This window comes from Chlorocebus sabaeus, chromosome 28, assembly GCF_047675955.1.
Source record: "Chlorocebus sabaeus isolate Y175 chromosome 28, mChlSab1.0.hap1, whole genome shotgun sequence".
NCBI classification, from domain to species: domain Eukaryota; kingdom Metazoa; phylum Chordata; class Mammalia; order Primates; family Cercopithecidae; genus Chlorocebus; species Chlorocebus sabaeus.
In genome coordinates, this window is record NC_132931.1 from 17589643 (window position 1) to 17617611 (window position 27969).

Sequence of the window (27969 nt, forward strand, 5' to 3'; positions counted from 1 at the left end):
ACTCCAACCTGGGCTGCAGAGCGAGACTCCATCTCAACAACAAAAAAAAGTTAAGATGAGAGGTGGCACTGGCTCCAAGGTGATCTTGGGTATGGGCTCTGGGCACACTGCTCTATCAGGGGATCTGGTTGGCACAGATGATGACAGGAGATTCTACTGATTAGAAGTGGTGGGGTTGGCACTGGGTTTGCTATGTAGCAGGAGTTCCGTGTAGAAACAGGTGACTGTAGGAACATCGTCTCCCACTGTGCCCCAGGGCCCCTGGGATGCTGCAGTGACCTCCCAGGAGCACTGCAGGGAGGCACAGGACACTCAATGCCAGCGGGACACACGTGAGCCTCTGGCTGGAGGGGGCTCCATTTCAAGGCCAGAGCCTGCCATGTGCCCTTGGATACATCCTATCTTTGCAAAGCAGAATTTTTGGCAGATGTTGCAATAAGGAAACGAGTACAGCCGGGAAACCAACGTGAACCGGGAAATGAGGGTGACGAGGGGCCATCTGGTCCCAAGGTCTGAGAGGCTGGGCAGTACGAGGCGGATGCAGGCATCTCATTAGGAACTAACTGTGGTCACTGGAAAAACAAATGCAAGTTTTATTACTTTCAACTACTGTGTAGTATTTTTTAAATGGCAATTCTAATTGTCAGCATATAAACACTTTAGTTGTTTGGATCTAACTACTTAACAAACAGAACCATTAGGCATTTCTGTGCCCTCAGGGTGCTTTGAGAAACTACGGAGACACTAAGAGGACTGTGGATGGGGAAGATGAACGTCCTCTGCGGTGGGGTTCGGAGCATGGTTCAAACCTCACCCCTGGCACATCAACACTGCAGAGGAGAGAATGCACACATACCCACGGGCTGTGACTGTGGGACGTCGCCACCCTAAACCTCAGCCTTGTCATCGCCAGGCCTGGGTTATAAGACACCCCTTGTGGGGCTACAGAGAAAGCAAAATGCGATCCTGCAAGGTTAAGGTGCGAAGCACAGGGGAAGTGGCCAGGGCCATCATTGCCATTGTCATCCCGGACACCAGAGCAGAGAAGAAACAGCTCCCAACGCTGCAGCCCGGCAGCAGGGACAGACCACCTGAGGCTCTTGGTCTCTGGGCAGCACAGTCCCAGCACAGGCTTCTAGGACACACCCAGAGAACGTGAGCTTGCTTCACAGAACAATCAGGCACTTGAATTCCACAGCTCCCGCGGCCAGCTGAGAACGCTGCCACCATGGAGTGGAGACGCAGCTCAGCTCCGAACTGACCGCTCGCGTCAGGATGGGCAACTCACTCAACCTCGGGGCGCGGCTGCAAAATACCCACGCAGGAGCCCCTGCCGGGACGTGAGATGCCACAGGCAAAGCCCCCAGAGAGGGTTCACGTAGAAGAGTCCCATATATAACTGACCAAGAAGAAGATTAAGTGGCTTGCTAGAAATCTTCAGTAATATTTAGAAAAAAAAAAAAAAAAGAAAAAGAAAAAAAGATGCCTGTTGGAGGTTGAGCTGCTCTGGGCCAGGCGGTGGGGCAGCCACTGACACAGCTTCTCTCAATTCATCCTCCTGACAGCTCCAGTCAGAACTGAGGACCCCAGAGGTCTGCTGAGGCTCCCATGTTGACTAAAATAGTGGAATGGGGGGCCCTGCCCCACCTCATTTGAGGCTAAAGCCTATGCTGTTTTTGTCAAACCAAGAATTTTTTTTTGAACTAAGATTTAAATTAAGCTTTAACCCAAAAGGTTTCTCATGCCTGTAATCCCAGCACTTTGGGAGGCCGAGGCAGGTGGATCACTTGAGGTCAGGAGTTCAAGACCAGCTTGGCTGACATGGCAAAACCCTATTTCTACTAAAAATACAAAAATTAGCCAGGTATGATGGCGCACACCTGTAATCCAAGCTACTTGGGAGGCTGAGGCAGCAAAACTGCTTGAACCCGGGAGGCGGAGGTTGCAGTGAGCGGAGATCGTGCCACTGCACTCCAGCCTGGGCGACAGAGCGAGACTCTGCCTCAATACATACATACATACAATCATTAAAAACCCTAAAAAGGTGAGCTGTCTCCCACAGAGACCCCTCAAACCAGGAGAGGAGATTTCACTGCTTAGGTGCCTCTAAGGCTCAGCTCCCGCCCCTCCCACAGCTCAGAACCTCCTCCAAAGTACCTGCCTCAGTCTCCTCAGGGCTCTCACTGGAGGGCAGGGTGGGGAAGGGACAGAACATGGGATCTGGAGTCAGAAGATCCAGATCTCATCCTGGCCTTGCGGCTCACAGCTGTGGGACGAGGGCTGAGACACAGGGCATGTGAGCCTCATAGTCACGCCACCTGGCTGTGTCTGAGAAGGCTGGCTGCACACAGGAGCACTCAGTGCCGTCTGCTGAATGAAGGAAAGGTCACCCACCCTCTCGGGGCCTCAGTCCTCATCTGTAAAATGGTCATAATATTGATATTGACCTTACCATGCTGCTATGAGAATTAAGTGAGACACACGCCATGTGAACAAATAAGTCATAACATGACTGACTCATTGGTCAGAGACTCTGGACGTGAGAATAGATCTCAAACTACAGCTGCTGCCCACACAGTGAAAGACCCCCAGACCAGGCTGGCTCTCACTGGAGCAGTCCCAGCGCCGGGACTCTGCCATACGGCCAGGAAGACATTTCAGTTCCTCTCGAGAAGGCCATGGACACGGGTCCATGCTGTCAGCAGTTTGGTCTGAAGTCATATCCACTTCTTTTTGTGAGGACAAACTTATCTTTTTCTTTCTTGGAAGACAGGGCTACTTACCTGTAATGATGCCATTTTTCTCCAGGGGCTCCTGCCAGCTGACCTTGAGAGATGTGTCCAGAATCTCCGTGAAACTCAGATGTCCCACAGCTCCTGGTTCTACCAATTAAAAGCAAAGTCATCTGTTAACACAATAGCCCAAATTTACTTGTGATCAGATGTGTGGGGAAGGTTCTAAGTATGGAAGCAAAGTGGTGAGCTGGGGCTGCAAAACCCTGTAGGAGACTTCAGTGGAATGCAGAAGGAAGGAGGGCGTTCAAGCCATCCTGGCTGTCATCCGCATACGTTATTTTCTCCAGCTTCATCCCAGCCACACGACACTGAAGCTACTGGCGGCAGGAGATTTATGCACACATCACTCTCTTTCTCCTTGATCTCATCTGATTAGAACCACCAGGCTGGCTGGGTCCTCAAGAGCAACTGCCTCCTCTGAGTTCCTCCATGGCGCATGCAGCCCCATGTCTGGCTTGTGTGGGGGCCATCTGGAACCTTCTGCAAGTCAGAACAAGACCCTGCGTCCAGGGGCAGGTTCACCTGCCAACCTGGTCCAGAATTCCAGGCTCCAAACCCCACTCAGGGTCCTGAAGGATTCCAGAGGGGCAAGGCAGTGGCCTGATAAAGTCCCAGCAAAAACAAATTCCTTTCCCAGGAGCTTCTGTGCCCTGCGGCTCCCTTGCTAACACGGGCAGGCAGAGCTGCAGAGTTACGCTTGAAGGCTGGAGTCCAAGCTGGGTGTCAGACCTGGCTGAGCTGCTTTGCTGGCTATGCAATTACTCTCTCAACACCTTAGTCTGTTCATCTGTGAAACGGGGAAAGTAAAAATAACTCGGCGAGACCATTGTGAGAAGAAAATGTAATAGAACATGAAAACACGAGGATGTCCTGGGCACCGTGAAAATGCTCCATGGTCATCAGCCGCTGTTATGATGATGAACTTCTCATCAGAACATAAAGTCATTCCTAGGATCAGAGGATGCCACCCCATAGAAAAGACCCGAGAGTCTAAAACGTGAGTTAAAAATCCAAGATGCACGTGAAGCTCAGCAAAGCAAACTGCTTGAGGACGTGCGGCCACAGGCGCAGAGCTCTGCCCCACGTGCAGGTGGACCCCTGCCTGCGACTCAGGGACAGCAGGCCCCAGAGCAAGTTGCTGCTGGCTGGACAGCAGGTGCATTCGGCAGTTCTGACCCACATCTCTCGCACCAGCTCACCTAGGTTTAGAGCCTTTTACTGCTCCCATAGCAGGTCCCATGGGTCCCACCAGGGCCAGCCCACACTGCGTGGTGACGGGGAGGGAGGAGAGGATGCCTGCCCATCTGGAGGAGATAGGTGGATGTCGTGACGGTGATGTTCTCCCAGATGCCGTTACTCCTAAGCCCTGCCATGTGCCCCTAGCCTGCCATGGTCCCTCTATAGCCATAGCTGCTGGGCAGAGCATGAGGAGCAGGTGGAAAGGAAATGCTTTTGCGGGTGCTGGCGTCTTACGATCAAATGGAGGGAAGGGATCAGGGGAAGAGAGATGGTGTACTCCCATTCCCTAAGCCAGGCACCTGTGCAGTGCCTGAAAGTGCCCCTCCGTCCACTGCTCTCGGCAGCAAACACAAACACAGCTGCCCAGGTTGGCTCTGCTTCCCCACCTGCCGTTCACAGCCCCACCTCCTCTTGGACAATGCCCCCATGCTTACCCCTCTAGATACTTGTTCAGGGGAAACATAAGTGACAAAGCCAGGGAGGAGAAAAGGGCAGGAGGAAAGGGCAGTTCGAAGGCAGAACTGGGGACAAGGGAGGAAAAGAAGAATGGAGAAGAGATGAGAACTCTGTCCGTTTCTGCATGTATCAGTTGAGTCCGCCCTCCATGCCAGGCAGGGAACACTGGCTCCTGCTGAAAGCTCTGCACCATACAACTTCCCTAGTGAACCTGCTGGATGGCGCCACATGCAGGTCTTCTTAGTAATAAAAAATGCAAGTCTTTCAGCTTAAAATAGGAGAGCATGAAGTCAAGGGTGTCAGTTGTCCTGAAAGAGTGTCCAGGATTCCTACGGAGAAGCCTCACCCCTGCAAAGTCCCTGTTCTGGCTACTGCCAGCCTCACTTGCACAAACATTAGATTTTTAGGGTGAATTCCATACCGAGAACTCAGTTGGTACTTGGACAAAGCCTTCTAACACAAGTTGTAATTTTTTAAACATGGTAACAGCCTCAAAAACAAAACAAAACAAAACAAAAAAAACAACAAAAAAAACACCCAATCATCTGGGTGAAACTTAGAAAAGACTTTTCACGGATAAGCTCAAACGCTCTGACAAATTTCACTTTTCCAGTGTGGAAGACGGTAAAATAGAATGGCTGTCAAGACCATCTCATCCTCCCACAATTGTGAGCCTCCAGAAAGACATTCTGACGGATTTTTGAACTGACTTGTTCTTTTTTTTTCAATCGATGGAGAAGGAAAGAAAGCTTTTTGCTCCTTTTATATTCTCAGTGTTTCTGCTTCCTGGATTCCTGCCCAAAGATGCTGTCCTCTAGCTCTGCTGGAACCAGCTGGTGATGTCTCAGCTTAAAATTTAGATTCTATTTCCTCTTTACGGCCACCCTCCCCCAACAAATTCTCATTTCCTTGGAGCTTTGGGAAAGAAGGCCTGCTGGGTGTGGAACTAGGACAGCACCATCAGCCAGAGAGAAACGGAGGCCGTTTCTCCAGCACCCAAGAGTCCAAAGCTTTCTTTACTTTCTTTTTTATTGATACATAATAATTGTACACATAGCGGTAGTCACCCTACTGAGATATTGAGCATTGGAACTTATTCCTTCTATTTAACTGAATGTTTATACCCATCGACTAACCTCTGTTTCTTCCCCACCACCCTGCTCCACCGACACACCCCTCCCAGCCTCTAGTATCTTTCATTCTACTCTCTTATCTCCATGAGATTGGCCTTTTAAGCTACTACTTATGAGTGAGAACTGGTGATATTTGTTTTCCTGAGGGCATTGATGTAATACCCTCCAGTTCCCTCCATGTTGCTGCAAATGACAGGATTTCATTCTTTCTTGTGGCTGAATAGTATTCCACTGTGTATATATACCACATTTTATCCACTGGTCCACTGACGGATGCTTGGGCTGATTCCATATCTTGGCTACTGTGAATGGTGCTGCAGTAAGCATGGGGTATGGGTATCCTTTGATGCACTGACTCCTTTCCTATGGATAAACATCCAATAATGGGATTGCTGGCTCATGGCTATTTTTAGTTTTTTGAAAAATTATACTGTTTTCCATTGTGGCTGTACTAATTTACATCATCACCAACAGTGTATCAGAGTTCCCTGTTCTCCACGTGATTGCCAGCAATTTTTTGTGTCTTTTTAATTCTAGCAATTCTGACTGGGATAAAATGATATCTCATTGTGGTTTTGATTAGCATTTCCTTGATGATTAGTGATACTGGGCATTTTTTCATAGACACGCTGACTATTTGTATGTCTGCTTTTGATAAATGTTTATTCATGTCCTTTGCCCACTTTTTAAATGGGATTTTTTTAACTGTTGAGCTGAGTTCTTTGTATATTTTACATATTAATCCCTTACCAGATGAATAGTCTGCAAATATTTTCTCCCATTCAACAGGCTGTCTCTTCACTCTGTTGACTGTTTCCTTTGCTGTACAGAAGTTTTTTAGTTAGATATAGTCCCATTTGTCTATTTTTGGTTTTGTTGCCTGTGCTTTTGAGATCTTAGCCATAAAAATCTTTGCCTACACTAATGTCCTGAAGTGTTTCCCTGTGTTTTATTTTAGTAGTTTTATAGTTTCAAGTGTTACATTTAAGTCTTAATCCATCTTAATTTTTTTAAATGGTGAGAGTTAAGAGTCTAGTTTCAATCTTCTGCATATGGATATCCAAAATTTTCCTAGCACCAATTATTGAAGAGGGTGTCCTGGCATCTTTATCAAAAATCAGTTGGTTGTAAACATGTGAATATATTTCTGGGTCTATTCTCTTCTGTTGGTCTATGTGTCTTTTGTTAATGCCAATACCACGCTGTTTTGGTTATTATAGATTGTCATATATTTCAAAGACAGGTAGTGTGATGCCTCCAGTTTCGTTATTTTTGCTATGGATTGCTTTGGCTATTTGGGCTCTTTTTGGGTTCCACAAGAATTTTAGGGTTTTTTTTTTTTTTTTTTTTTTTTGCTATTTCTGTAAAAAATGATACTGGTATTTTGATAGAGATTGCACTGAGTCATTAGATTCATTTGAGGAGTATGGTTACTTTAATACTGTTAATTCTTCTGATTCATGAGCATGGGATGTCTTTCCATTTATTTGTGTCTTCTTCAGTTTCTTTCATCAATGTTTTGTATTTTTCTTTGTAGAGATCTTTCACCTCCTTGGTTAAATTAATTCCTAGATATGTTTTTCTTTTATAGCTATTGTAAATGGAATCAACTTCTTGATTTCTTTCTCAGCTAGTTCATTATTGGTGTATAGAAATGCTACTGATTTTGTATATTGCTTTTGTATCCTGCAACCTTACCGAATTTATCAGATATAGGAGTTTTTTGGTGGAGTCTAGGTTGGTCTAGATATAAGATCACGTCATCTGCAAAGAGAACAATCCGACTTCCTCTTTTCCAATTTAGATGCCTTTTATTCCTTTCTTTTGCCTGACTGCTGTGGTAGGACTTCCAGTACTACAAATAGGTGTGATGGTTTTGTGGGCATCTTTGTCTTGTTCCAGTTATCAGAGGAAAGGATTTCAGCTTTTCCCCATTCAGTGTGATGTTAGCTGTGGGGTTTTCATATATAGACTTTATCATATTGAGGTATGTTCCTTCTATGCCTAGTTTGTTGAGAGTTTTTATTATAAAGGGATGTTGAATTTTATTAAATGCTTTTTATGCAGCTGTTGAGATGATCATATGGTTTTTGTCCTTTATTCTGTTGGAGTGATGTATCACATTTATGGATATGTGTATGTTGAACCATCCTTGCATCCCTGGGATAAATCTCACATGAGCATGGTGTATTATCTTTCTGATTTGCTGTTGGATTCAGTTTGCTAGTATTTTTGTTGAGGCCTTTTGCATCTATATTTATCAGGGATAATGGACTGTAGTTTTTTTGTTGTTATGTCCTTGTCTGGTTTTGGTATCTGGGTAACACTGGCCTCATAAAATGAGTTAGAAATAATTTCCTCTTCTTTAATTTTTTGAAATAGTTTGAGGAGAATTGGTATTAGTTCTTCCTTGAAAGTTTGGCAGAATTTGTCAGTGAAACTATTTGGCCCTGGGTTTTTCCTTGTTGGGAGACATTACTGATTCAATCTCATTACCCATTATTAGTCTGTTCAGATTTTATGTTTCCTTCTGATTCAATCTTGGTAGGTTGTATGTGTTCAGGAATTTATCCATTTCTCCTAGGTTTTCCAATTTGTTAGTGTATAGTTGAAAGAGTCTCAAATGATATTTTGTATTTCTGTGGTATCAGTTATAATGCCTCCTTTTGCATTTCTGATTTTGTTTACTTAGGTAATTTGTCTTTTATTCTTCTTAAGTCCAGCTAGCAGTTTATTGATTTTGTTTATCTTCCCTAAAACCCAGTTTTGTTTAATGATTTGTATTGTTTTTAAGTCTTTGTTTCATTTAGTTCTGCTCTGATCTTTATTATTTCTTTCCTTCTACTAATTTTGGGTTTGCTTTGTCCTTGATTTTCTAGTTCCATGAGGTGTATCACTAGATTGTTTGAAATCTTTCTACTTTTTTGTGATGTAGGCATTTATTGTAGGCTCTTAGCACCACTTCTGCTGTATCCCATAGGTTTTTGTATGTTGTACTTCGATTTTCATTTGTTTCAAGAAATTTTTTAATTTCCTCCTTAATTTCTTCCTTGACCCAAAGGTCATTCAGGAGCATGTTGTTCAATTTCCATGTATTTGTACAGATTGCAAAGTTCCTCATTATTGATTTCCAGTTTTATTCCATTGTGGTCTAAGAAGACATTGATATAATTTCAGTCTTTTAAAAGTTGTTGAGATTTGTTTTATGTCCTAATATATAGTCTATCTTGGAGAATGTTCCATGTACTGATGAAAAGAATGTGCATTCTGTAGCTATTAGATGAAATGTTCTGTAAATGTCTGTTAGGCCCATTTAGTCTAAAGTGCAGTTTAAATCCAATGTTTCTTTGTTATTTTTCTGTCAAGATAACCTGTCTAATGCTGAGAGGGGGATGTTAAAGTCCCCAACTATTACTGTATTGACGTCTCTCCCTGTAAATCTAATAATATTTGCTTTATATATCTGAGTGCTTCAGTGTTGGGTCCATGTATGTTTAGAATTGTTATATCCTCTTGCTGAATTGATAACTTTATCACTACACAATAACCTTCTTTGTCTCTTTTTACTGTTTTTTACTTAAAGTATTTTATCTAAGTGTGGCTACTCCTGTTCACTTTTGGTTTCTGTTTGCACAAAATATCTTTTTCCATCTCTTTACTTTCAGTCTACACGTGTCTTTACGAGTGAGTTCAGTTTCTTGTACACAGCATATAGTTGGGTCATGGTTTGTTTGTTTTTATCCATTTGGCCAGTCTATCTTTTTGGATACTTTAATCCATTTAAATTCAAGGTTATTATTGATATGTCAGGGCTTATTCTAGTCATTAATTGATTTCTGGTTGGTTTATATATCCTTTGTTCCCTTCTTTCTCTCTTATTGTTCATTTTTGAGGTTTGGTGGTTTTCTGTAGTGGTAACATTTGGGTCCTTTCTCTTCCTTATTTGTGTGTTTGCTCTACCAATGGGTTTTATACTTTTGTACATTTTCATGTTGGTAGATATTGTTCTTTCACTTCAGCTGTGGGAATTCATTAAGCATTTCTTGTAGGGCCAGTCCAGTGGAGATGAATTCCCTCAGCTTTTACTTATCTAGGAAATACTTTATTTCTCTTTCATTTATGAAGGATAACTTTTATGTGTATAGTACTCTTGGCTGACAAGTTAGTTTTTTCCCCAGTACTTTGAATACATCATTCCATTTTCTCTTGGCAAGTAAGGTTTCTGCTGATAAATCCACTGTTAGTCTGATGGGGGTTCTCTTATAAGTGACTAGATGCTTTTCTTTTGGTGTTTTTGGAATTCTGTCTTTAACTTTTGATAATTTGACTCTAATGTGCCACGGAGAAGACCTTTCTGAATTGTATCTGTTTATTTGTGGATCTCTGAGCCTCCTGTATCTGCATGTCTAAATCTCTTGCTAGACTTGGGAAGTTTTCAGCCATTATTTTGTTAAATCAGGTTTCTATCCCTTTGGTTTTCTTTTCACCTTCTGAGACATCAAAAATTCAAATACTCATTGCTTTATAGTGACTCATATATCACATAGTCTTTGTTCATCTTTAAATTCTGGAATTCCTTCTGCTGTCTCATCTAGTCTACTGCTGAAGCTTACCATTGTATTTTTAAATTTCAGTCAATGAAGTAATTAGTTCCTGGATATCTGGGGTTTTTTTAATAATATTTATCTCTTTGGTAAATTTCTCATTCATGTATTGAATTGTTTTTTGGATTATTTTATATTATTTATCTGTGTCTCTTTTATCTGACATTCCTTAATATCACTATTTTGAATTTTTTTTGGTATTTCATAATTTCTTTTTCATTGGAATCTGTTGCTGGAGAATTACTGTGTTCCTCTGGAAGTGTTATACTTCCTTGCATTTTCACATTTCTTGTGTCCTTATGTTGATATCTGCACATCTGGTGTAACAGTTGCTTCTTCTAATTTTTTGGATTTGCTTTCATAAAGGAGGGCTTTTTCCTGAAGATGTATCTATGGTGTTGATTGGGTAGGGCACTTTGGCTCTGATTCTGGATGAAGCAGTAGTGTAGTCTCCATATAATTTATTTGGCTGTAAACACCATCAGTGGTGTCTGTGATTTCCTCAGCGCTTAGGGTGTGGCTGTTAGTACAGGCTCTGGTTAAATTTTGCTGGGGACAGGGACACCAGGTGGGCCAATCCTTGGGCCCCAGTGGTGGCAGCAGGGGGCTGAGTGTGCCTGTCCTTAGGTCCCAGGGTGGTCCAGACAGGCTCATTCTTGGTGTCCTAGATGGGTTGCTCAGGTGCTGGCAATGGCTGCAGGGGGGCCAAGCAGGTGGGTGGGTTCTCAGGACACTGGACAGCAGGCATGCTGTTGGCGGTGACAGTAGCAGTGGTGGGATAACGCCCTGGCTCCTTAGCAGTCTGCACTGGTATTGCCGGTGGCTGTGACAGGCTGAGCAGGCCAGTCCCCAGGCCCAGGGGTGGTGTGTAGGAGTGGGTGCCACCTGTGACGGTACAGCAGGTTGGGTGGGCCCGTCCTCAGGTCCCCAGGAGGAGTGCTTAGGTGCTGATAGTGGTGGACAGCGCAGGGTGAACCCAGGGCCCTGGATGGTGTTGCTCATACTTGGGGAGGTAGAGCAAGCTGAGTGGGCCTGTCCTCGGGAGGTAGAGGAAGCTGAGCAGGCCTGTCCTCAGGACTCCTGGTGGTGTGTGCAGTTGCTGGCTGTGGTCAGCAGGGGTGGGGTGACCCCCAGGCTCCTGGTAGGGGTGGCAGTGACTGTACTGTGGCCCTGCTTCTGCGGAGGTGTGCTTCAGACCCAGGTGGCCGCTGTGGGTGGGAGAGTCTGACCTCAGGGTGCCTGGAAGCGAAGTCTGTCCTCAAGGTGAGTGAAAATGCCCAGGAGCCCCACCACTGGGGATCACTGCCAATGGCTTGTGCTTTGCCTCTGGTGGCAGCAGCCAGCAGTGGTGGTGGCTGTGGGCAGGGGTTGTCAGTGGACCTGCAGGATATGGAGATGCAGAGGCTGTCGGGACCCAGAGTGGAATGGTCTGTCAGGACTCAGGGCAGAATGGTCTGGTGGGGCTGGGCTGTCCGAGCAGCACTGCACAGTAGCTGGTCAGGGCTCGGGCGTGTGGGGCACAGTGTGGGCTCCCTCTCTGGAGCAGGACATCACACAGTCTCCCCGTGAGTCTCCCTATGTGAGTCTTAGGGCTGTGAGTTTTGAGGGGCTTTCCTGTGGCTCGGATTGCAGGAGTCTGTGGTGGGAATGTGGACCACGGGGGTCTCTCACTTTCCCTTTTCCCACAGTGGGGAACTTCTCTGGGTTCCCAGCCGATCCCAGTCCGGGAGGAGCTGCCACGCCTCACCTCCCTCCTTGCCATAGGTGCTTCCTGTCACTTCTCTATTGAATTCCAGCTTCTCTTGGATCTGTTTGAAGTGTGGTTACCTACTTGCTGTTCTGGTTCTTCTTTACGAAGGAGGCCAGTACCAGGTGCCTGTGGTCAAGTGGCCCCTGAAGCCCCTCTCATTCCAGGCTCCAAACTTTCCTTTTAAAAGCTGCACCCCACAGAGCTGACTTCAACCCTACCCTCAGTCTTTTAATGTGATATTTGACATTTACAAAGACGTGCTATTATGCTAAATAGGATAAACAGGCTCCCTGCCTATCAAAAAATGATTCAGTTAGAAAATTCTAAAAAAAAAAAAATTGAGATTATTTCCAGTTTTCTCTGATAAGACATAAAATTTACAATTGAAAAGCAGAAATAGACATTTTTAAAAAATCATTCACTGAACATTCACCAAGATCGACCATATCCTGGGCCATTAAACAAACTTCAACAAATATAAAATAACCAAAATTATATGAAGTGTGTTCTCTGATCAAAATGGAATCAAATTAGATTATCAATAGCAGAAAGACAATAGAATCTCCAAACACATGGAAATTGAATAGCATACTTCCAACTAATTCATGGGTCACAGAGAGTATCTCAAAGGAAATAAAAATACAGAGAACTGGATGAAAATGAAAGCACAGAGTGTCAAAACATGTGGGATGCAGCTAAAGCAGCATGGAGGCAGAAATGTACAGCACTAAACATTCACACTGGAAACAAGGAAAGGCCTTCAACCAATAACCAACATGGCTACCTCAAGAAAGCAGAAAAGGGAGAGCAAAATACACTCAAAGCAAGCAGAGGAAGGAAATAATAAAGAGTAGAAATCAATAAAGTTGAAAATGAAGAAGACCATGAAGAAGAGGAGACCTGGAACAAGAGGCTGGTTCTAAAAAAAACAAAAAACAAAAACAACAACAACAACAGCAAAACAACAACAACAACAACAAAAACCAAAAAACAACAAGCAATAAAATTGATGAACCTCCAGTAAGAATGACAACATGAAAAAGCCAGAAGATGCCAATTGTCAATATCAGGAATAAAAAACAGGACATCACTACAGATCCTGCAGCCGTTAAGAAAGTGTTACTGCAAACATTTTCATACTCACAAATCTGAACTCTTAGAGGATCAACTCCTTGAAAACCACCAACTCTCAAAACTCAGCCAAGATGAAACAGACAACCTGAATAGTCCTAAAACCATTTATAAATGGAATTTTTTTTTTTTTTTTTTTTTTTGAGACAGAGTCTCACTCTGTCACCCAGGCTGGAGTGCAGTGGCACGATCTTGGCTCATTGCAAGCTCCACCTCCCAGGTTCATGCCATTCTCCTGCCTCAGCCTCCCAAGCAGCTGGGACTACAGGTGCCCACCACCACACCTGGCTAATTTTTTTGTATTTTTTAGTAGAGATGGGGTTTCACTGTGTTAGCCAGGATGGTCTCAATCTCCTGACCTCGTGATCTGCCTGTCTCGGCCTCCCAAAGTGCTGGGATTATGGGCGTAAGCCACCGCGCCCAGCCCTATAATATTAAAAGCCTTCCTAAAAAGAAGTCCTCAGTCCCAGAGAGTTTCACTGGAAAATTCTACCAAACACTTAAAGAGAAATTGACACCAATTTTACACAATCCCTTCCAGAACACAGAAGAAGTGGGAATACTTCCAAACATATATTATGAGACCACATGACTCTGACACCAACACCAGACAAAGATAACACACACAAAAAGACAACTACAGATTAATATCTCTCATGAACTTACATGCAAAAGTCCTCCACCAAGAACTAGCAAAGTGAATCCAACAGCATACGAAAAGAATTATAAACCGTGACCAAGTGGAATTTAGGTACACAAAGCTGGTTTGACATTTGCAAATCAGTCAATATAATCTAACGTATCAACAAGCTAAGAAGAAAAACCAGATGATCTTGTCAAATGATGCAATAAGAGCACATGAACAGAAGTAAGATTTATCCATGTCAAAAACTCTCAACCAATTAGTAATAGTGAGGAATAACTTCAATTTGATAAAAAAATCATCCTTAACAGTGAACCGCTGAGGGTTTTCCCTCTCAGGTGAGAAGCAGGCAAGGATGTCTGGTCTCATCACTCTTATTCAGCATAGCACTAGAAATCCTAGACATGCAAAGCATGCAAGAAAAGGAAATGAAAGGCATACAGGTTAGAAAGGAAGAGCCGCAGGAAGGTGGGTGTGGCTATAAAGGAACCCAGATGATTTTTGTGGCCTTGGAAACGTTCAAGATCTTGATTATCGTGGTAGATACACAAACCTACACATGTGACAAACTGGACAGGACTAAACCCACACATATGCACAAAAGAGAAAAAACAAAACTGGAGAAACCCAAATCAGATCTGTGAATTGTATCATCAGTGTCAATATTCTGGACGTGATGCAATACTATAGTTTTGCAAATGTCAGCTTGGCAGAAACTGGGCTAAATGTACATGGTCTCGATATTGTTTCATATAATTGCATGTGAATCGGTGATGCTGTTAATAAAAATCTCAGTTAAACATGGCTGAGTGTGGTGGCTCATGCCTGTAATCCTAGCACTTTGGGAGGCTGAGGCAGGCGGATCACCTGAGGTCAGGAGTTCGAGAGCAACCTGGCCAACATGGTGAAACCCCATCTCTATTAAAAATACAAAAAAGTTAGCCAGACGTGGTGGCTGGCGCCTGTAGTCCCAGCTACTTGGGAGGCTGAGGCAGGAGAATTGCTTGAACCCTGGAGGTGGAGGTTGCAGTGAGCCAAGAATGAACCACTGCACTCCAGCCTGGGCGACAGAGCAAGACTTTGTCTCAAAAAAACCAAAAACAAACAAAACAAACAAACAAACATCAGTTAAACAAAAGCGGAGAGCAGAGCAAAGGCAGAGTATAGGAAGAACTTCTGGGATCAATTCACAGCAGCATACTGCTTTTCATTTTATCTTTTATTGGCGAGGAGGGGCTGTTGGTCTCAGAGGGTCAAGAAATCTGTGTTCCGTTCCTCCCGTGTCACTCATCTGACATAGACCTTGAATCAATGGCAAGATCGTTCCAGGAGAATGGCAAAGAGAAAGCTAGGCTGCCAAGGGTCAAGGAGAACTTAAGGCATTCGAGGTCAGAGCAATGGTTAGACTGAAAGGGAGTGGGGAGCCATCCCGGCAGCTCCAGGAGCAGCAGAGTCAGGGAGCTGCCGATTTTGAGCGAGGGAGACCTGAACATATCTGTGGGAGGAGAGAAAGGATCCAACAGTAAAAAGATTGGAAGAAGTAATGGTGCCATGAAGAGGGACAGGGGAAGAAGGGAACAGGATGATGGAGCACCCTTAGAGAGGCCCGACTGCATTGTTTGAGAGGAAAGGGGAGAGAGGCAAGGGTAAGGACCTGGAAATGGTGGGTGAAGCGGGAAGGCAAGGAATCCATCCTGGTGGCCTTGGCCTCTGCAAATGTCACCCGCTGGGAGTGCAGTAAGGCTGGGAGTCCAAAAACGGGAGCAGCACAGGGTGGAGCTGGCGACCACTGAACTCCTGTAGAGCCAAGTTCAGAAGGCTGAGCCCATCCAGCTCTGGGGAAGAGACAAGCAGCAGCCCTGGGTGACTTAAAAAAATAATTTTCCTAGTGTTTTTTGTGGTGGTTGTTGTTGAGACAGAGTCTCACTCTGTCACCCAGGCTGGAGTGCAGTAGCATGATCTCGGCTCACTGCAACCTCTGCCTCCCGGGTTCAAGTGATTCTCCTGCCTCAAGCCTCCTGAGTAGCTGGGATTACAGGCGCCCGCCACCACGCCCAGCTAATTTTTGAATTTTTCATAGAGACGGAGTTTCACCATGTTGGCCAGGCTAGTCTTGAACTCCTAACCTTGTGTTTCACCCGCCTCAGTCTCCCCAGGTGCTGGGATTACAGGCGTGAGCCACCACGCATGGCCCTAATTATCCTAGTTTTAACTTTCATTATAAAGGGAGTACAGACTCATGGTATAAATTAGAAAATGCAGATAAATACAAAGAAATATGGGAAAACTACTCATAATCATACCACATAGGGATAACAAGTCTTAAATTTGTGTGACATATTTCTTCCAAGGTCTTTTATCTGTTCATATTTCATACAGTGTATTTTAATAAAATTTGGATCTCATAGTTTTGTATACTACTATTTCACAATGTTATATCATGACCATTTTTGCGCACAATTTTTGATCTTCAGAGTTTTGTTTTTTCAACAACTACAAAATATTTCTTATATTGTCATTCTATAGTTTTTTCCAATCCTCCCCATCTGGAACATCTGAATGCTTTTCACATTTTTTCCAACTACAAATAACTGTAACGAGTTGCCTTGTATATAAATCTTTGTGTGCATCTGTGATTATTTTCTCGGGGTAACTTCATTAGCTAATGTTTTCCAGATGCGTCAGCTGGCCTGTGAGCAGAGAAGGAATGGGTTCGAACTGACCAGATGGAGATAATGCAAACTCACAGAGCTTAGAAGGGCGTAGGGAAAAGGACCCTGGGAGCGAGGGTTGGGGAAGAACAGGCTGGGAGGCATCAGGGGAATCATGCAAGGAGGTGAGGGAATTAGAAATTGAAGTCTAGATGAAGAGCGAGTTCAGCACGACCAAAGGTGTGGCCACACAGCTGGAACCTGATTCCCCACCCCCTGTCCCCAGAGCTCCTTCCTTGAGCCAAGGCCACCCTCCACAGTCCACGTGCCATGCTCTGCCAGGCATTATCAGTACTGATGCCTGATCTCCCTAGGTGAGCCGACTGCAAGCACTCTAAAAATCTGGGGCTTCCTCGTGATCCACCTCTGCCCTTGCCTGATCACCCACTGAGAGTGCAGTAAGGCTGGGAGTCCAAAAACGGGAGCAGCACGGGGTGGAGGTGGCGACCACTGAACTCCTGTAGAGCCAAGTTCAGAAGGCTGAGCCCATCCAGCTCAGGAAGTCGCAGCGGTGCACACCTCTTTGACGACTGACTTAAGAGACACGCAGAAGGAATACTCACTGTCTTCATGAGTCCAGACAAGCTGAGGTGTGCTTGGAGGCCCGTCCCCAGGGGTGGTGAAGCACAGAACGGAAGTGAAGTAGGCGGTAAACTTCTTCAGGTTCGTTATGTGTCCATGGTGGACTCCGTGGAAATCTGGAGCAATAGTGACCACAGTGACAGCCTCAGGGGCATCTGCCGGCCATGCCAGAAGCTGAGATGGAACAAGGTGAAAAAGACAGCCTGTTTTCAATGGTGCTTCTCCACACTCATGTCTGCAGCAGAATTTTATTTTGCAATGAATACGTCTTTTAAAATGTAAAGTCATAATTAAGAAAGTCCACAAATCCTACATCTTATAATCACACTTCAAAAAAGTTGAGATAAAAACATATTTTATAGGTTTTTGTATATAAGCATGTATATTTACATGTATTTTTTACTTGTATATGTAAATAAAATAACTACTTAACTCATATTGGAATAATGGACACTCCCTCAAATCTTCACCCTCTCTTCACTTAAGAAGGTTAAAAAATGTATAACATATATTACATATATACACATACACATCTGTAATATACACATATGGTATATACTATATATACATGTTATATATAACATATGTAGTATATTATATACATATATAATATATACTATATAACTTATGTCTACTATATATAATATATACTATATAGTATATAATGATATATGCCATATAATATACATATATTTTAACAGTAAAGAATAACATCTTTAACAGTAAAGATGAAATCATCAGTTAATTCAGCTGAAACAGTGCAATGAAACAAACACAAATATTTTTCTAGAAAGCACCTACTTTGTCTCAAAAAAGACATCCATGATTCAACAGGAATAACCTTAATTATTTATAATTTATATCACACTAGTTTCATGAAAAGGATTTTAGGAGACTGGTTACAATTTTAAAGAAATACAGTCTATATCCACATCCTAAGGAAAGCTGTGTTCATGTTTTGGCAGCATTACGTATGTGTGTGAGTTTTAATTCCTTAGGCACCAAACATTGCTAGGACTAATTGGGTCTGAAAGTTGACATGCTGCTGGACGCAAAGCATATTTACGCAGATCAAACTGACAACGAAGTCATCAAATGAACACCGCGGCCTCACCAATGAGACTCGACAGGAGAGGCCGAGAAGGCAAAAGCATCTTGCTTGATCGATACGATTTTCTTTCACAAAAGCTTCTGTCTTTGGATAGTTCCGAGGATAAACAAAAGACAGGGTAAATTTCCAGCTACTTCTGCCTTTCTGGCAGACAAATCAGTGTTTTAGCAAGTTGAATCCAAATGGGGGTGGGGAAAAATGAACCTTGTGTCTGAGGAAACTCACCCTCTGAATGTGAAATTACCAGGTATTGAGGCGAACTAGATGGAATCCCTTCAGTGTGAAGAGCTTCCCCTGTCTACTGGCTATTAAAGACGATTAGAGGATCCGTTGCAGCTAAAATCAAGGCGGGCTCCCAAATCCAATCAGGAGAAGCTGATCTGAAAGGGAAGATCAGCTGTGCTTTGGGACTTCCCCTGTCTACTGGCTATTAAAGATGATTAGAGGATACGTTGCAGCTAAAATCAAGGCGGGCTCCCAAATCCAATCAGGAGAAGCTGATCTGAAAGGGAAGATCAGCTGTGCTTTGGGACGGTGTATCCTGGTACAGCAGTGAAGTTAACACACTCTGGTAGCTAAAGACACAAGAAGTTGGATGGTGGAAATTTGTCTATGTGTCTAATTCAGTCCGGGCAGGTAGCTGGAATCAACTGGTCTCAGTTCTTTAGACAGAACTCTCCCTGAAGTAGAAAGCGGGGAGAGAAAAATATCCTTTCTCCATGGAAATATCACTCATGCCGTTCCCTTTGCTCGGGGCCTGTGTTCTCCTGAGATGGACCTCCTTCTGGGAAGAAGTGGTTTGTGCAAATGTTGATTCTACTCACTGAGACAGGCCTCCCACCTGCCATTTAAAAATGAATGGCCTTTCTCAAAAGAAATTGCTCACTGATATTTGAACCATCCTCTTGATAACTAGGAATTTGAATTTCTGAACCTGCAGAGCTGATGCCAAGACTTTGGAATAAATGGTGGTCTCACCAAGGTCAAGACGCCCTGTATCTTGACACAACCGGCTCTTGAGGCACAGGAGGGGCCGCCTCCAGCTGCGTCACATTGTGGCTCTGGACAACGACAGCTGCCCACAGGCCCTGAACCCAGGCCACGTACCTTGTATCCCTGGTTGATGCCGTTGATAAACTGCTGAGGTGGAGGGTTCCACAGGAACTGAATGGTGGTGGAGTTCACGGCTTCCGTCTGCACGTTCTGCGGCGGCGCGGTGGGCACTGTGGCAGGATGGTCATTGACAACAGCAGAACAAATGGCAGGAGGCACCATGGGGAGGAGAGATGGAAAGGAAACCTTTAGCTGCCATCACGCTCACAGGCAATTACTGCACTGAGACAAGGAAGTGTGATGAATGTTTTGGGAAGCTTACAGTGGCATTACCAAGAAAGAGAATTGGGCTATTTTTCATTTTCTCTTGCAGAATTCTTTAAGGCAGAGGCAGAAAAGTGGACTAGACCATCCTCTCATTCCACAGATGGGCCTTTCCTGTGGTTCCAAGGGGGACGCAAGCAAAGCTTTCTCTAATTGCTGTTTCAATGAACAGATATTTGAGATCAAGGCAAGGTTTCATCTAGAAATCCTTCCTCAATATATACCACTATGTTTCAAGCTGAATTATTCCTTACATGGAAAAAAAAAAAAAACCCAAAATAAACAAACAAACAAAAAAAACAAGCAAACAAAATCATCACCTTCCTCCCATATACACTGTTGGAGGCGATATTTCTTTTTATCTGTCAATGGGGACAATCATTTTTTGATTTTCCATGGTTTCTCTCTTTTACAGAACAGCTACTGAACCCAATTATATACCCGCCAAATGACTGCCTTCGAGGCATGCCCTTTCTAGTGGACACACTTGTGTAACTGTAAGAGGCAGATGCTCTGCAGAGCAGTAAACTGGTGGAGGGCAGGTCCCTGCCTCTGGCCTGGGAGGCCTGGAGGGCCTCATCTGGACTGTGTTTGGGAGGAAGGGTGGCCTGTGAGGGGTAAGGTCTTGAGAAGGGCACTCTCCGCTGGGAGAGCCGTGGGAAAAGGCAAAGTGTTGCCAAGGAGGCTGGTGAGGATGGGTGCACGGGGAGCACGGCTGGATGAGAGGCAGGGGGAAGCGGGGTGCTGACAGTGCATGGGTCTCTCTGGGATTTCCTATCATGTCCAGCAGCGCAGCTAATCACACATACAGAAGGCAACGGGGGAACTGAAGGCCTTTCAGAAAGGGCAGTGGGCCTGGCTAGCATCTTCAGGATGGGAACCCCAGTGGCCTGCAGAGAGGGGCCAAGCCTCTGGCTGCACCATCAAGGCGTCTACTGGGTGGAAGGAAAGTCCTGGCTCTTCAGGTGCTTGTTCTAAAAGTGAGGCACAGAAGCCTAAGGGATCCTGTGGATTCAGGCAGAGAAACAAAAACAAGGGTCTTCTTGGCCAGAACACACGGGATCCCATGCGGTCCTGGTGAAAATCGCTACACTCTTCTCGGCTTCCTTCCCCAAAAGCCTGTCTCAGGCAGAGATGAGACAAACATACACTTGGCCAAGCCCCTCAAGTCTTCTCTTCCCAGGCATGTAGGAGGGCCCTCTGTCCCCATCCACTGTTGGCCATGGCGTGATGCCCCTCAGCCCCCTCTCTAAGTCACCGGGAAACTGCCCTACTTGCCATCCTGTAAAATGCGAGGGTTAAAAATGGACACAGGGCTTGCTGTGCCTGGGATGCTAAGCATTGGAAAGAACGTCACATTCACCGAAGAACAAGAAAAGCTGAACAAAGGACAAAACAATCACTTTTCCTGAACCCGTAAGACAGCTTAGGTTGCATACCAGCCAAGTGGTCGGAAACACAAGGAGAGATGGGCCTCTCCGAGGGGTCAGGATGGGTCCCACTCACCAGTCACAGAGCACAGGAGGAGACAATGGAAATTCTGAAATTCACCCCAAATCCTCAGTGAATGGCTGAAGGCTGAATGTGGGCTACGAGAGAGGACGGAAGCTTTGGGAGCTGCAGACATATAGCATCCAGAGGAACAAAGGCGAGAACTACGTGTATTTCATGGGTGAATTAACCAAGCATTTGAGGAATAAATTAAACCAATTCTAAAGCATTACCCTGATACCAAAATCAGAAAAAGCCACTGAAGGAAAACTATAGACCAATATCCCTCATGAACTCAAGTTCAAAAAATCCTCAAGAAAATAATTAGAAAATAAAATTCGACAATATGTAACAGTCATAATCTGGCCTGATCAAGCGAGGTGTATCTTATACATGCAAGACTGGCTCAAGATGTGAATAGCAATGGAAGTAATTCATCACATCAACAGAATAAAGAAGAAAAACATATGAACATCTTAATAGATTTAGGAAAAGCATTTGGCAAAATTTAATAACCAATTGTGATTTTTTAAAAATGAAAAAAAAAAAAAAAAAAACCCTCTCAGCAAAGCAGGAATTTAAAGGAACATTCTAAATTTTAAAAAGGGCACCTATAAAACGCCTATAGCTAATATCTTATTTAAGCTCTAAAAACATAAAATAGATATGTTTAACAAACGATGTGCAATATCTGTGCACTGAAAACTACAAAACACGAAGGAAACTAAATACTAAGTCAATGGAGAATCATATCACATGAATCCATTGGAAGAAAACGCAGTAAAGAGGTCAGTTCTCCCCCAACTGATCAATATAGTGAATGCAATCCCAACCAAAATCACAGCTACACTGCACTCCAGCCTGGGTGACAGAGCAAGACCCGGTTTCAAAACAACAACAACAACAACAAACCACAGCTAGATATTTCTTAGACATTGAAAAGGTGATTCTAAAATTTATATGGAAAAACAAAGTAAGAATAGTCAAAGCAAGTCTGAAAAAAAATTGGACAACTTTTACTGTATGATTTCAAAACTAGAAATCAATAGTAATTAAAACAGGGTGTGTTACTGGAGAAGGGGTGGACACATTGATCAGTGACAGAGAAGACAGGCAAGAAATTACACACGTATCACTGGTTTTCAATAAAAGCACAAAGAAAAGACAGTGATTTCAACAAATGGTTCTGGAAATATTAGATATTCATTCACAAAATAAGACAAAACCTGGATCTATACCTCATACCATTTATAAAACCTAACTCAAAATGGATCAGAGGCATAAAGGTAAACCTATAATTATAATACTTTTAGGAAAAATAGTTGTGACACCTGGTTAGGCAAACATTTCTAAGATACAATACCAAGGACATAATCCATAAAAGAAAAAGAAATAAAACTGACTTCATGATAGACATCTGTTAAGAACATGAAAAGACAGGCCACAGACTAGGAGACAATAAGTGTAAGACAGATATCCAATAAAGCATGTTTATCCAGGCCGGGAGTTGTGGCTCATGGCTCATAGCTGGAATGCTAGAACTTTGGGAGGTTGAGACAGGAGGATCACTTGAGGCCAGGAGTTTGAGGCCAGCCTGGGCAACATAGTGAGACAAAGAATTACAAAATTAAAAAAAAATTAGCTGGGTGTGGTAGTGCGTGCCTGTAGTCCCTGCTATTCGGGAGGCTGAGGCAGGAGGATCCCTTGAGCCCAGGAGTGTGAGGCTGCAGTGAGCAACCAAGTAAGACTTTGTCTCTTAAAAAAAAAAAAAGGAAAAGAACAAAAACTTACTATTCAGAAAATATAAAGAATTTTCAAAATTCAACTATAAGAAAACCAAAAATGTGCACAAAAAGAATAGTTACTTCACCAAAGCCAATAGAATGACAGGAAATCCGTGAGCGAAGAGAGCCTCAGTATCCCATTTACCATGATGGGATGCCCTGGACCCCCTGTTCGAAGGACTCAAACAACACAAACCGACAGCAGTAACAACCCATGTCGGTGAAGATGTGGAGTGCCCGAGACCCTTGTGGTATGAGATGAGGATGCCCGTGGCACAGCCACCTGGTGGGACCGTTTGGTGGTTTCTTACGAAGTTAAGCATGCGTGAGCCACGTGACCTGACAATCCTGCCCCTGGGTAACTGTGTACAAGAGATGTAAAAGTTCACATAAAAAATCTATATGAAGCGGGGCATAGTGGCTCACACTTGTAATCCCAGCATATTGGGAGGCCGAGGTGGGAGGATCGCTTGAGCCCAGGAGGTTGAAACCAGTCTGGGTAACACAGCGAGACCCCATCTCTACAAAAAAATAAAAAATAAAAAATAAAAAAAGTAGCTGGGTGTGATGGTGCACACCAATAGTCCCAGTTGCTTGGGAGGCTGAGGTGGGGGGATCACTAGAGCTCAGGAGGTTAAGGCTGCAGTGAGCTGTGATTGCACCACTGCACTCCAGCCTGGGCAACGGAGTGAGACCCTGTCTCTAAATAAATAAATAAATAAATAAATAAATAAAGTGATATTCATAGCAGCTTTAATAATCACCCAAATTGCAAACATCCTAAATGTTTTTAAACCAATGGATAGGAAACAAACTGTAGTGTGTCCATGGAATGGGATGCTGCTCAGTAGTAGAAGAGGACAAAATACTCATACACAAGAACACAGGTGAATCTCAAATGCATGACACTAAGGGAAGGAAGCCAGATTCCGAAGACTGCACACTGCACGCTGTATTTCTATGACGTTCTGAACTAGGCAAAGATAGAAGAAGAGAAAACAGCAGTGTTTGCCAAGTGCTGGAGCAGGGGTAAAGGGGTGAATATAAAAGCACAAAGACTTTTGGGGGAGGTGACAGAAATAGTCATATCTCCATTACGCTGGTGTTGTGGGCTAAAGATGTTTGTGAAAATGTATATATAACCGTACACTAGAAAGGGTGAGTTTTACTGTATGTAAATTATGAAACCACAATAAATCTCACTTTTCAAACATGCTGCAGGCAGGACATGGTGACTGATGCCTGTAATCCCTACACTTTGGGATGTGAGGATCGCTTGAGGCCAGGAGTTTGAGACCAGCCTGGGCAACAGGGTGAGACTCTGTCTCTACAAAAGTAAAATATCAGCTGGGCATGGTGGCGTGCACCTGTAGTCCTAGCTACTTGGGAGGCTGAGGTGGGAGGATGGTTTAAGCCCAGGAGTTCGAGGTTATGGTGAGCTATGATCCTGCCACTGCACTCCAAGCAACAGAGTAAGGCCCCGTTCCTAAAAAAATAAAGCAATGCAAAATGCTGCATATTCTTTGATACTTTTCCCATGAAGGGGTGTTGTCTATGTCTGAAGCCTTTCAATGTAGGCTCTGAGACTGCTTGACCAATAGAATATGACCCAGGTCCTAAGAAACTAGCAGCTTCTGCTGCTTGCCAGGAGCCCTGAGCAGCCATAGGAGTGTGGGGATCCTGAGGCTGCAGGCTGGTGAGGCCAGGGGCAGCTGTCCCAGTGGACAGCCCAGGCAGCCAGCCTTCCCGCCTTCCTAGCCACGGCACCAACATGTGCACGAAACCATCTTCCCAACTGAACGAGAGGCACAGTCAGTCACATATCCAAGCCCTGCTCCAACTCCTGACCTGCAAAATCATGACATATAAACAGGTGTTGCTTTTAATCTCCAAGTTTTGGGATAGTCAGTCAGGCAGCAATAGATGACTAGAACAATCTCTGCTGAAAGAAAGAAAAGAAAACAAAAGAGGAGGAAGGAGAAAAAGGAAGAAAAGGGAAAAGAAAGAATAAACACCAGGAGCTACTGGGAAAAGACCAACATTTGTTATGACGTTTCCTCTTGGAATCCACAACCTGTGGGGTTGAGGAAGGCACCTCATTCTCGGTAGGTTTAGCTCCGGGGTTTCACGAAGCCCAATTACTGACTCTGGAATGCCAGAACACCAAATATCAAATGTTGTTAAATTCTCTCAAATAAGGCTACACGGATCATATGCGAGAAAAAATTTGCATAATTTAAATAAGTAGCGGTCTCCTGCAGATTCAAGAGGACCTCTGTGCCTTTGCTTGGCTGCAGCACAATCCTCACACCAAGTTCTGGTCCAACATCCTGGAGGCAGTGCCTCTCCGGGCACACCATGGTTACAGAGAAACAGACTCCTAACTGAGTTCACCATTTACCAAGGCATTTTCCCCTCGCTTCTCATATGTGGGCTACCTCAAATCACGAGCTCTCACACTCACTCTACCCCAGAGCCCTGGCTGTGACACTCACTCTACCTGAGTCCCTGACTGTGACATTCACTCTGAGTCCCTGACTGTGACACTCACTCTACCTGAGTCCCTGGCTGTGACGCTCACTCTACCTGAGTCCCTGGCTGTGACATTCACTCTGAGTCCCTGACTGTGACACTCACTCTACCTGAGTCCCTGGCTGTGACACTCACTCTACCTGAGTCCCTGGCTGTGACACTCACTCTGAGTCCCTGGCTGTGACACTCACACTCCCTGAGTCCCTGGCTGTGACACTCACTCTGAGTCCCTGGTTGTGACACTCACTCTGAGTCCCTGGCTGTGACACTCACTCTGAGTCCCTGACTGTGACACTCACTCTACCTGAGTCCCTGGCTGTGACACTCACACTCCCTGAGTCCCTGGCTGTGACACTCACTCTACCTGGGTCCCCTGGTGTCGGATTCGGAGCCTGACCTGTGGGCACACACTCTCCTTTCCCAGTCACAGGCCAACGGAGGCTCTAAAGTCTCAGTTTCCTCTCTCTCAATACCTTAAGTTTAATTCAAAAAATCACCAAGCTTGCTTTTATACCCAGGTCTTCGGCTTCTCTTTGTCCTGATTATTGCCATCAGAAATGACTCACGAATGTGTGGACAATGGAATTAAAAATGCCCTCAAGTGAGAAAGAGTTACAGCCAGCAAATCCTTCTTGACAGTGTTGAAAATAAAAGAGTGGTTATGACTGGAAAGGTCTTAATTACTGAGGGTTACATAACCCTGCCCCTCTTAAGCCAAAGACAAGGGCTTAGTCCAACTATCCTGCAGAAAAGTGAAGGCAAAGGGGGTTTCTGGTGCGCAGCATGGCCTCCTGCTGCTCAGACTAAGCCTCAAGGGACACTTCTTCTCTGGATGATTAGCATTAGGCTCTTGCTGTGCCTCCAGTGGCAGGCCTGGAGGCAGGCTGGTAACGTGACAGGTGTTATGCTCCTTTCTGGTTTTTCATTGAGCAGAAAAATACCTTTTCACTGGATAATTCCCCCTACCCAAGCACCCGCCTGAGCAGGCTCGCAGCCTAAACCCATTCGACACTGTCTTGATGCTCATAGCCAATGACAAGGTGTTCTGTCCTGAAGCCCCCAACACACCGGGAACAATCAGAGGTGAAAGGAGAAACCAGAAGAGCACTTTCAGGCACTAGGGGTTTTATTTGTCATGGAAATGTGTGAAACCTGGATCAGAGAGTAGCAGTTTCTCCTACCTGAAGGAGGATTTCCGGGAGTGGGTAGGGAAGGAGGTGGGACAGTGCAGTGGTTTCTCACTGTGCCTCGGATGGATTACACAGGGGCCCAGAGACACTGATGTCTGTTAGTTTTCATAGCCATAACCACTGTTTACAGTCATTCAAAAATTTGCAACTGTCAGCAGGGCATGGTGGCTCACGCCTGTAATCCCGGCACTTTGAGAGGCTGCAGTAGGTGGATCATGAGGTCAAGAGATAGAGACCATCCTGGCCAACATGGTGAAATCCCATCTCTACTAAAAATACAAAAATTAGCTGGGCATGGTGGCACACGCCTCTAGTCCCAGCTACTCAGGAGGTTGAGGCAGGAGTACTGCTTGAACCTGGGAGGTGGAGGTTGCAGTGAGCCGAGATCGCACCACCGCACTCCAGCCTGGTGACAGAGCGAGACTCTGTCTTAAAAAAGAAAAAAAAATTGCAACTGTTGAAATTACATTTCATGCTGTTTTCGCTATACATATGCTGTGTTTTCACTATACACATGCATTGCACATTACTCAGTGAAAGAAGTCATTGTGGAAAAGCCACGTGTTGTGTGATTCCAACTATATATGGCATTTTGGAAAACGTCAAACTATGGAGACAGTAGAAAGACCAGTGGCTGCTAGGGGCTGGCAGTCAGGAGGGGTGAACAGGAGGAGCATGGCGGTTTTGAGGGCAAGGAAACTCTTCTGCAGGCTGTAACGGGGGATACACATCACCATATGCTTCTCAAAGCCCATAGAATGCCCAGTGCCAAGTGTGAACCCTAATGTAAACTATGGATTCTGGGTAATGATGTATCAAGTTAGGTTCACTGATCATAAGAAAGGTACCACTCTGGTGGGGGATGCTGATAATGGGAGAGGCTTTGTACATGTTGGGCAGGGAGTATATCAAAATTCTTTGAACTTTCTACTCAATTGTTCTATGAATCTGAAAGTACTCCAAAAAATAAATATAAAAATAAAAAAGAAAAGTAAAACAAAACTATGCATGTGGTTCCTGTAAACTTTCTGAACCTGGTAACTCTCTTGAGAGGATCTGCTGCAGAGAGGCGCAGGGTGGCTGAGTCACACCCCACTTCCCTGACACCCTCATGGACCCCCCTTATCAAGCTGTTTCATTTCACTTGCAGGTTGCTTCTCATCTGTGAATTTGTCTGTGCCAGGCACAGGACCAACTGATACAGGGGCTAGAAAGAAATTATTTAGGCAGATAGTGAGGGTAAAAGAGTCTCTGGCAAGGCTTCCCTTTTAATAAAAAGCAGCTCCCAAATAATTTCTTTTCTAACAAAGAGCAGCCTGAAAAATCAAGCTGCAGACACAGATAAGCAAGCTAGAAGCTTGCACGGGTGAATGGCGGCAGTTGTGCCAACAGAAAAGGGCTACCTGAGGGCCAGACATGTTCAACATGGAGGCTCCATCT

At 44.5% G+C, this 27969-nt stretch overlaps 1 protein-coding gene across 4 annotated transcripts in view; it reads right to left on the minus strand.

Annotated features, from left to right (window-relative positions):
* SDK1 (sidekick cell adhesion molecule 1) overlaps positions 1-27969 on the minus strand; it is a 972135-nt gene that overhangs the window by 194793 nt on the left and 749373 nt on the right. For all 4 annotated transcript variants that reach the window (XM_008018820.3, XM_073012858.1, XM_073012857.1 and 1 more), the window contains exons 18-20: positions 19263-19378; positions 17026-17218; positions 2784-2882 (exon numbers count right to left, since the gene is read on the minus strand). In XM_008018820.3, the coding sequence (XP_008017011.3) occupies positions 2784-2882; positions 17026-17218; positions 19263-19378 (408 nt within the window). The remainder of the gene's footprint in view (positions 1-2783; positions 2883-17025; positions 17219-19262; positions 19379-27969) is intronic.